The sequence below is a fragment of the Sinocyclocheilus rhinocerous genome, unplaced genomic scaffold (genome assembly GCF_001515625.1).
Source record: "Sinocyclocheilus rhinocerous isolate Xijiao unplaced genomic scaffold, SAMN03320098_v1.1 scaffold541, whole genome shotgun sequence".
NCBI lineage: Eukaryota > Metazoa > Chordata > Actinopteri > Cypriniformes > Cyprinidae > Sinocyclocheilus > Sinocyclocheilus rhinocerous.
Window position 1 is genome coordinate 1,513,666 of NW_015658519.1, and position 10,826 is coordinate 1,524,491.

Consider the following 10,826-nt stretch of genomic DNA (forward strand, 5'->3'; position numbering starts at 1 on the left):
TTATTGTTTGAACTATTGCGGATTTACGTCAGTTATGTTCCATTAGGCCAACACTCAAAATCAACACCGATAAAGATTTGCAAAACACAGATGACCGTCGTCCACAGCTCTATCACGAGGGTTGCAGGCAGTGCAAACTAACTCATCTCGACTCTAATCTGCGTTCGATTGAGACTTCCTGTGTGGCAGAACTGAGAGCAGGCGAGCGCGTAATCAGCACTGCCTACAGACTAGTTTACGGTAACACTCTCTAAAATCGCCGCCTGGACCGACAAAAGTACTCGTTTGGACTTAATCTGGAATGAAACGCTTTATTCTAACTATAATGTTGTTGGATAGACGTTGAGTGCGAGAACTAGACAGCAAAGAGATCCTCGGTGCGGGTCAAGCACATCTCACCCGACCAACTGAAAAAGGAGGAGAGGCCAAAAAGACAACTGCAACTGGAGGAAAAAAGTGTCTACAATCCTCACGGATTGCCACAACGTCGAAGATTATCGTGACATGATGGCTACGGAGGAACTCTACGAGGTGAATGTCGGCGATTTTACCGTTCGGTTCCGTTTAGACGCAGTTAATCGATTATATTTGTGTGTAGTTGCACATATACTACGCGTCCCGAGGCTCGTGTGGACTGAACTAGCGAATAGTCTTAACAGCTGACTTACTCGCTCTCATACTAGTTAGAACTACGTCGGTAGGGTTGCATGCTAACAAAGTAAACTAGTAGCTTGGGCTAGCGTGGAGCCAGTGTGGTCCTGGACTGGTTGTTAGTTTGCGGAGTTTAGTGTGGAGAGATGCTGGTGGAGGCAGTGGATGAGGCGGGGGAGAGAAGGAAGGGCACTTTGGAGTGCGATATTTCATCAAGCTAGCTGCTAACCATGAGGTCTTTGGGGTGTGATGGACACAACAGGACAGCTGAGAGTCAGCTCGGTCCAGGATGTTGTATTCAGCTCTGCGGGAACTTTGTTTCACCCACTTTCCAGCAGGACCTGTGTATTTCACTTGCTACTCTTGCAGAGTGTTCAACCTGCTTGGATCAGAACTAGCCATCCAGCACTCTTGTGTTTTGTTCGCCTTTGCTTGGTTTCATTTCCAGTTAGATCATTCTTTAGTTTTAAGGCTATGTTATGAATTATAGTAAATAGACTGAACATGGCGTATCATTTCCCATAAAGAAAGTCCAATGTCACTTGTTGGCTTGTTTGATGGATTGACATTAAATCTAATGATTTAGCTAAGTATGGTTTAGGTTATTCACAGCCTTTTAAACTGGTGTTATGGAGTGATCAGTACATATTTCATGTTTATGCTGCGTGAATATACTTGAAGTATTCAGTCACATCAGTCCTCTGAATTATGTCAAATACGGTTGCATGATGTATTGAGAATTGGTCAGATGAATACACTAATTAGATACTACAGAATACATATGAGATTAGAACTGATGTCCTTATTGGGATAAATTCGTTGATTAGATCAAAGGTGTTACAAAGGTGTGATGAAGAGAACAGATCTATTTAAACATGTTTGACCAGTTTATAAAGACCTGTATGAATAATGTCCCCATTTTTAAACACCCTAATGATACTGTACATTCAGCTGACAATACCAGAACTCTTAGTCATGATCCATTTCCATGTGTTTTCAAACAAGTGGTGCCTTTTGGGTTGTGGCTTGGGCAAATTGGTTCTTTTCAACTATTTGCACCCCAAATGTTGACTCTAATCTTAAAACTAAAAGGATGGTGCTGGCTTTATCAAAATTTGTTTTGCCTAGTCTTCTGTTCTCTACCTTCTTTCAACCTGATAAGTACGGAAATAACAAGGTCTTTATTTCTTTTTCCAAACTGTCTTAAGTCTTGAAAATTGTTTAGAATGTTCTGGGTTTAATACAAGTGTATTAAACTTTATAGAACACAAAGGTTCTGGGTGAAACATCCCATTAATTTTCTCAGTTAGCAATAACCTATTAATCTTTATTGACAGACCTGCCATTTTTCCGAGCTTGTTAGCAGTGGTATGCTTCTGTAGTCTCTGCAAGTTAGTGTGATCCAAACCTTTTTAAAATTTGAAATGTTTAATTTCCACTAAAAAAAACTACACTACACATAAACTAAAAGAGAGATCCACCAATCAGAGAAGTCATTGTTTCTGTGGAAATGAGAAGACCTCAGCAGTGACCACCCACCATAAAGCATTGCAAATAACATAATTGAGTTGAGCATATAATTGTATATTAATATTTTGCAATATTTAGATATGTGAAATAATTATATGTATACTTAAAGACATTAAGTCAATAGTCTTATAATGTACCATTGTTTCTGAGTTGATTGCCATCTTTATTGGGAATTTTTCTGAAATCCCATTGGGGAAAATGAAAGGGGGGAAATACTTACAGAACCATGGATAATTTTGTCTCCCTTATGAGTTGGAGAACTTTGCCCTTGTGGTAAATGAGCCTAATCAGTAAAACCGTATGTGTATCCCAAGGGCATCTTGGTGTTGAATTATTTGTTGTTCAATAAACTGATATCAGATGGTGTTTTAAAAATTTGAGTTGATGATTTGCCATCATGAGAAAAGAATGATCTGATTAACCAATTTAGGACAGAAATCGCACGTCCAATGTGATAAAAGGAACAAGAGGAACAGGAACTAGCCTACAGTACATTTGTAACTTTAACATCTGTGAACTACAGACTGGTGGGAAGAAAAGGGAGATGCTTCATCAGAACTCAGACCACATGAGTCTGTAAACAATTGTTCCAAACGCTACGAAACAAATGTATGGAATTCAAAATACTGTAGTGAGACATTAATTATGCACTTGCCATTAAGCTTTCTGGTGTGTGTTTTCAATATCAAGTCTTTTATTGAAATTATGTGGCAAACTATATGTTGGGTCTTCTTCCCAAACTGATGTGATAAACCATGAAGCCAGTAGAAGAATGTGAATCTATAATGCTTGAAATGATGACCGAGTCCATGATAAAAGATGATAAGTGTAAAAGCCCTGCAGCAGTTTCTGTAATTACGCAGAATTCCTCAGGCAACTTTAATCTTTGGGGAATGGGATTTTTAGCTGTGGCAGCGCTCAGCAATGTCACATTTTTACATCCAGTAAACAGTAATAGCCCCCAACACAAAAATATAATGCAGCATAGTAAAAATACATGTTTTCTCCAAAGTTAGTAAGTCAACATGCTATATTTTAGACTTTTTGTATAAGCATTCATTAGTGATTTTATTTGAGATTGAGAAAACAAGAGTCTTAATTTTTTTTTTACTTTGAGTCATTGTTTGGCTTTTGAAACAAGATTGATGTTTCTTGTTGATGGAAAGTAATTCAGTATTGCTTTAAATCCATAACAGAGCTGAAGTCTCTTCCAGACTGTTAACCGAATAGTTCTCATGAGGAGGGTTGTTAAGAACACATTTCATCCAGAACTAATTAAAACCTGAATGAATCTTTCTTGACATTGTCAATAGTGTTAAGAATTCTTTAAGTTTCTGCTTTTTAAAAGACATTATTTGTCTGTACTTATGAGTACAGACAACAAAACTTTGCTAGAAGGGATATGGCTATGGCTGAAAACCAACAATAAATTACATTTTCTACCTATTAGATTGTGTTTTAACAATGTCTACACCTACCCCAACCCTAAACCTACACCTTACAATAATGCAAGTACAGTAATTATTAGGGCTGGGTAAAAAATATCGATATCTCGACATTAATCGATTCTCATTTTTACGGAACGATATCGATTCTTAAATCCCAAGAATCGATTAGTCTAGCCTGTTTTCAGTTAATGGACGGAACGTTGAAGGGCACTTCCCATCCAATATATCGCAATAAGCATTGTGCTTTGGTACTTTTAAAATGAAACAAAGTATCAGATTTCAAATTCTGTCCATTGTATTGCAGTATTTAAACAATAAATGACGTTTTGGCGCTGTTTAAAGTGAAGTGACAGATCGCTGTAGCCCCTCAGTTCAACAGACGCGGCAGCGCGAGGCGCACGTCAATATAACGGCTTGTAAACAATGTCACGTAACGTCACATTAACCTCAGAAAAATAACATATGCGGTGACCATAATCTCATTAGTCAGCTAGAAAATTAAACTGCAGAGAGGGGCATTTTGCTAAATATATGCACCATATAACATATTCATTATAATTTTTACTGTTCTTCAATGTTTAATTTATGTTTGAATAAATCTATCAAGTTTTTATGACAGCCACTAGGGATGTAACGATTAACCTCGAGCCAGTTGAAAATCGATTCAAATATGTGACGATTCAAATCGGTTGAGAGTTTACAGCAGAAACCAAGAAAACGCTTTAATCGCCGCCTGCTGGCAGAGAGTGAATCTGCGTCTCATTCAGCTCGTCTGCTGTTATGTTTATATTTCAAAAAAACAAATTGAAGTAGACATATTATTATGTAATTGTAACTATTATTTTAAAAACTTCATTAAGTGTAATTTTAACAAATCAGTCAGTTTTAACCTTCAATATTATAGTAATGTCGCACCAACTGACTCTCATGTATATTTTACAGCATTAGATTATTTTTTTTCCTTGAAAATTTGGCATGTACTGTACCTTATATATATCCAAAATAATCGATATTGAAGCTAATCGAATTGGTAATCGAATCGAATCGCAAGCTTCTGAATGAGAATCGAATCGAATCGTGAAATTTGTGTCACAACCCAGCCCTAGTAATTATTGTTGTTCAGCGTGACAGAAATTACGCTATAATGTGCACATACCCAGTATCACAGCTGTATCCCTTCTAACCTTAACCATGAAAACTCTGCTGTTTCATCGATGACTCATCTGAATGCTTCTGATTGTGTGATTGGTTATAAAGCGCAACACTGTAAAAACACAGAACAAGAAATAGGATGGAACAAATAATTAGCCTAGTGGTCGACCGATATGGGTTTTTTGACAGCCGATGCCAATGCCGATGTCTTGGAAAGCAGGGTGGCCGATATAAAGCCGATATAATTTTATTTATTTTAATTTATATTTAAGAAATTTGAAATCATTTGAAAATGGATTAAAAATAATTGTGTAAAATAAACATACTTATACTTTAGAAGACAAAGCATTTTTCACAAATAAATAAATAATAAAAATCGAATTAAAAAGGAAGTAAACACTGTAACCAACAGGGCACTCAGTATTCTGGGAAGTTTGTGTGCATTGGGAATCCCCCTTTCAAACAGTGACGCGTTCCGAACGTTGTTTAAGTGACATACCAGTATTGCGGTATTTTAAAAATTCATATCATAACAAAAATAAACACCGGTATGAACCGGTATATTGCCCAGCACTATTTGATAGTACTACACAAATAATTTCTCTGATGCTGTGATAGAAGTTAATGAGAAGTGAGAAGATAATGATTTCTTCACACACCTCAGAAAGCACAGGTGTTTTTGAGCTTCATTCAGATTGGCTACAGTATTGTGAGACTAAACCAGGCCAGCAGAGATTTGCATGCCAAGGAACCTGAAGCAGCCGACACTTTCCTCTGTAGTGCCATTGATGTTGATTGAGGAGTTACACTCTCTGAGTGTCCTGAAGTTCACAAAAAGTATTTTTGTCATGTTGACATTCAAAGTCAGATTATTGTCATGAAACCATCTAGTTAGAAGCTCCTATTCATTCCCACATATAGTCTTCTTGTTATTACCGCAGATAATCCCAATTACTGTAGTATCATCATGAGGGAAGTATAGCCTTGGACTGAGACATCAACCTGGTAAAATTACACTTCTGTCATCATTTACATACCTTTCTCAAATTCTTAACTGAAAATCTGCTTTAGTTCTTTCAGTGAATTGGTTGATCAGGTTCATAAAACCAGTCTGATAATGATTTGTTCATGATTCCATGATTTGGTTCATTTATTCATGAAGTTCAACTCACTGACCATTCTCATTGCAACTGTTTTTTAGTTAACCGCTTTTAGTTAACCTCTAGAGAGGAAGATGATCAGTAAATAACAGCCAAAAGTTTGGTCTGTTTGTCCCGAAAAGATATCATATGGCTTCTGAAGACATTTATTATTTTTATTAAGCTCTTTCACCACTTTTATGATGCTTTAATTATGACTTTGCATCCATTTTGAAACCTTCAGTTGCCTTTCATTGTAACCACATGGTACAGAAAATTTCCCAGAAAATGTTTGAGGGCTCAAAATTAACTTTTTTTACTTGGTAGCACTGGTGCTCCCAACTTCAAAAAGTTAGGAGCACCAAAAAAATTAGGAGCACCCTCTGAATATTAAAGAGCACCACAATTGAGCGGAGCGACCAGCAACATCCTGATGATTAAAAGCTTTACCAGTCAAACCTGATCCTAGGTTCTTTGCCACACACTTGTCCAAGCATTTCTTTTTAGTGATGCACCAATCTTGATTTTTCATAGCCGATTCCAATTGACAATGTTTTACATGCAAATGGGCTGATTCTGAAAGACGTTTTTAAAGGGGACATAACACACAGTTTCACTCAATCTCATGTTTATCTTGCGTACCTATAGAGTAGTACTGCATCCTTCATATCTCCAAAAAGTCTTTTATAATATTTTTTTTAAAAAGTCTTTTATCATATTTATTAAGTTTTATCGTATTTATAAAAGAAAGATACAGCTTCATGATTCTCTGAAAACAGCCGATCTCCTGGAGGCACGCCGTGTGCGGAGCTAAAGCGTTGCACGCACTTGTGTGCCGATTGCCAACAAAACACAGAAATGTGATGCAGTTTTACTTACCGTCTGCAGTTCCGAATCATGACCGGGATCCTTTATCACTGGGAATGCTCTGTCTTTCAGTATCAAACGATGTGCAAATCCAGCGTCAAACTAGGCCTTATTTATAAAACATTCGTCACCGAAATGAAGGGAACAATCAAACACATTTTCGAAACTCCATTGCTTCCCCAGAAAAACAAACTGCATCCACTGTTCACATAATGCTGGGTTCTTTGGGAAGCTGAACAAGGTTATCTTTCCCTTGCAACCAAAAACACACTTCTTTGGAGACATTCTTTTTGTGATTGTATTCAACACAATCCAAACAAAGATGCTGCATACATGTGAAATTGTGTTACATAAAATATCTCTGCATGAAACAAAAACAGCAGTCTGTATGGAAGAATATTCAGGACTTTTTCAAAAGGAATTGCAAATTTTATTTTCAATTGCGTTTTCCACATGTGGGCGCAGTAAACTGTGACATAATCCAAATGCAATTGCAAATCTTGCATTACCGTTTGCATTTTCACTTTCGCGAACGCACAGTGATTGCCACATTCCAAATGAAAAAGCAAAGTCCATTTGTAACTGTATTTCCCATGTCTTACAAGTTACGAGCCTGTCATATTTAAATAGCAATATTAATTACCACGTCTGCTTTTTCACTCTCGCTGCGTCGCGCATGTAACCTGCCAAAACTCAAATGGAATCCACTAAAGAGCGGCTATGTGGTTGTTTTGGCTATATTACTTTTTTGTCTCATGCAGCGCACTGCCTGCGTCTGAGTAACAAACTTAAAAAAAACAACAAACAAAAAAGTGCATGTGATATTATCAGACGAACTACGCTCATATTTATAATTCCAAACAATCAGTAAGCGTCAGGTGCTAGGAAACGCTGTTTTGTACTCATTTATTGACGAGTCGGCTGCGGTGCGGCCAACTGAATTCGCTGCTTCTCTGCCGCTCACTGCACAGAACAGACGCCGAGAGAGGTGACACTTCTCCGGGGAAGTCAGACCTCGCGTTCGCGGGACAGCACTGGTGAAATCTTCCAACTGAACCATAGCTAAGGTTTATCCAAAAAAGTCGCTAGGTTTGTCAGTATGAATATTCTATGGAAAAAAAAATGCTAAAAGGGTCTGAAAGTTGCTAAAGTCGCGCTCGTGTGTGTGAGACGCGGGAGCTGATGGCAGGGGGCGGTGGATATTTGTGGCGGTCAATATGGATATTGTGGATGAGATCGCGTTCTATTAGTTCTACAGCTTCAGTTTCGGAACTTTCACGCTTAGTAACACATACAGCTGTTCCCTCACCACAGTGCAACAGTGAAAAGGGACCCCTTTCAAACAGTGTCGCGTTCCGAACGTTGTTTAAGTGACATACCAGTATTGCGGTATTTTAAAAATTCATATCATAACAAAAATAAACACCGGTATGAACCGGTATATTGCCCAGCACTATTTGATAGTACTACACAAATAATTTCTCTGATGCTGTGATAGAAGTTAATGAGAAGTGAGAAGATAATGATTTCTTCACACACCTCAGAAAGCACAGGTGTTTTTGAGCTTCATTCAGATTGGCTACAGTATTGTGAGACTAAACCAGGCCAGCAGAGATTTGCATGCCAAGGAACCTGAAGCAGCCGACACTTTCCTCTGTAGTGCCATTGATGTTGATTGAGGAGTTACACTCTCTGAGTGTCCTGAAGTTCACAAAAAGTATTTTTGTCATGTTGACATTCAAAGTCAGATTATTGTCATGAAACCATCTAGTTAGAAGCTCCTATTCATTCCCACATATAGTCTTCTTGTTATTACCGCAGATAATCCCAATTACTGTAGTATCATCATGAGGGAAGTATAGCCTTGGACTGAGACATCAACCTGGTAAAATTACACTTCTGTCATCATTTACATACCTTTCTCAAATTCTTAACTGAAAATCTGCTTTAGTTCTTTCAGTGAATTGGTTGATCAGGTTCATAAAACCAGTCTGATAATGATTTGTTCATGATTCCATGATTTGGTTCATTTATTCATGAAGTTCAACTCACTGACCATTCTCATTGCAACTGTTTTTTAGTTAACCGCTTTTAGTTAACCTCTAGAGAGGAAGATGATCAGTAAATAACAGCCAAAAGTTTGGTCTGTTTGTCCCGAAAAGATATCATATGGCTTCTGAAGACATTTATTATTTTTATTAAGCTCTTTCACCACTTTTATGATGCTTTAATTATGACTTTGCATCCATTTTGAAACCTTCAGTTGCCTTTCATTGTAACCACATGGTACAGAAAATTTCCCAGAAAATGTTTGAGGGCTCAAAATTAACTTTTTTTACTTGGTAGCACTGGTGCTCCCAACTTCAAAAAGTTAGGAGCACCAAAAAAATTAGGAGCACCCTCTGAATATTAAAGAGCACCACAATTGAGCGGAGCGACCAGCAACATCCTGATGATTAAAAGCTTTACCAGTCAAACCTGATCCTAGGTTCTTTGCCACACACTTGTCCAAGCATTTCTTTTTAGTGATGCACCAATCTTGATTTTTCATAGCCGATTCCAATTGACAATGTTTTACATGCAAATGGGCTGATTCTGAAAGACGTTTTTAAAGGGGACATAACACACAGTTTCACTCAATCTCATGTTTATCTTGCGTACCTATAGAGTAGTACTGCATCCTTCATATCTCCAAAAAGTCTTTTATAATATTTTTTTTAAAAAGTCTTTTATCATATTTATTAAGTTTTATCGTATTTATAAAAGAAAGATACAGCTTCATGATTCTCTGAAAACAGCCGATCTCCTGGAGGCACGCCGTGTGCGGAGCTAAAGCGTTGCACGCACTTGTGTGCCGATTGCCAACAAAACACAGAAATGTGATGCAGTTTTACTTACCGTCTGCAGTTCCGAATCATGACCGGGATCCTTTATCACTGGGAATGCTCTGTCTTTCAGTATCAAACGATGTGCAAATCCAGCGTCAAACTAGGCCTTATTTATAAAACATTCGTCACCGAAATGAAGGGAACAATCAAACACATTTTCGAAACTCCATTGCTTCCCCAGAAAAACAAACTGCATCCACTGTTCACATAACGCTGGGTTCTTTGGGAAGCTGAACAAGGTTATCTTTCCCTTGCAACCAAAAACACACTTCTTTGGAGACATTCTTTTTGTGATTGTATTCAACACAATCCAAACAAAGATGCTGCATACATGTGAAATTGTGTTACATAAAATATCTCTGCATGAAACAAAAACAGCAGTCTGTATGGAAGAATATTCAGGACTTTTTCAAAAGGAATTGCAAATTTTATTTTCAATTGCGTTTTCCACATGTGGGCGCAGTAAACTGTGACATAATCCAAATGCAATTGCAGATCTTGCATTACCGTTTGCATTTTCACTTTCGCGAACGCACAGTGATTGCCACATTCCAAATGAAAAAGCAAAGTCCATTTGTAACTGTATTTCCCATGTCTTACAAGTTACGAGCCTGTCATATTTAAATAGCAATATTAATTACCACATTTGCTTATTCACACTCTCTGGGTCGTGCATGTAACCTACCAAAACTCAAATAGAATCGCAATTCCTTTTGCATTTGAATTTCCGATGTCTACACGGAAATCTGTCAATCAATGTGAGGGGCGGGACTATACTATGGGGCTTGTTTGTATCGGGAGGTGACATTACTCACAGACGACCGTGCCGAATGCTTTGATCAATGGAGGTAATCGGTAAAGGCTCTGCTAAAGGCAGCTGCCAATCAGTTTGTGACTCTGTGAACGAACAGACAACCTTTTTGGCACAATACATAATTCTGTCTTTTTTACCCCAAATGCAACGATATCCCCTGCTAACAGCGGGAGCAACAACGGTACGCACAATAGGTCAATATTCACTATTACCCAAACGCTTTTCACTTGTCTCAACATCTCTCACTGTTTCTCTCACTCCGATTGATGCAAGTGAGTAAACACAGTGCAATTCTACACTTATTACAGTACATTTTATTCCTTTCCTTTAATCTGTA

The 10,826-nt window shown here is 37.8% G+C and overlaps 1 protein-coding gene across 1 annotated transcript in view; it reads left to right on the forward strand.

Annotated features, from left to right (window-relative positions):
* The window catches only part of LOC107722500 (chromodomain Y-like protein), a 19,619-nt gene continuing 8,793 nt past the window's right edge, over positions 1–10,826 (forward strand). Inside the window, exon 1 of the mRNA XM_016530864.1 lies at positions 1–531. Within this exon, the coding sequence (XP_016386350.1) occupies positions 505–531 (27 nt within the window). The 5' untranslated portion in view covers positions 1–504. The remainder of the gene's footprint in view (positions 532–10,826) is intronic.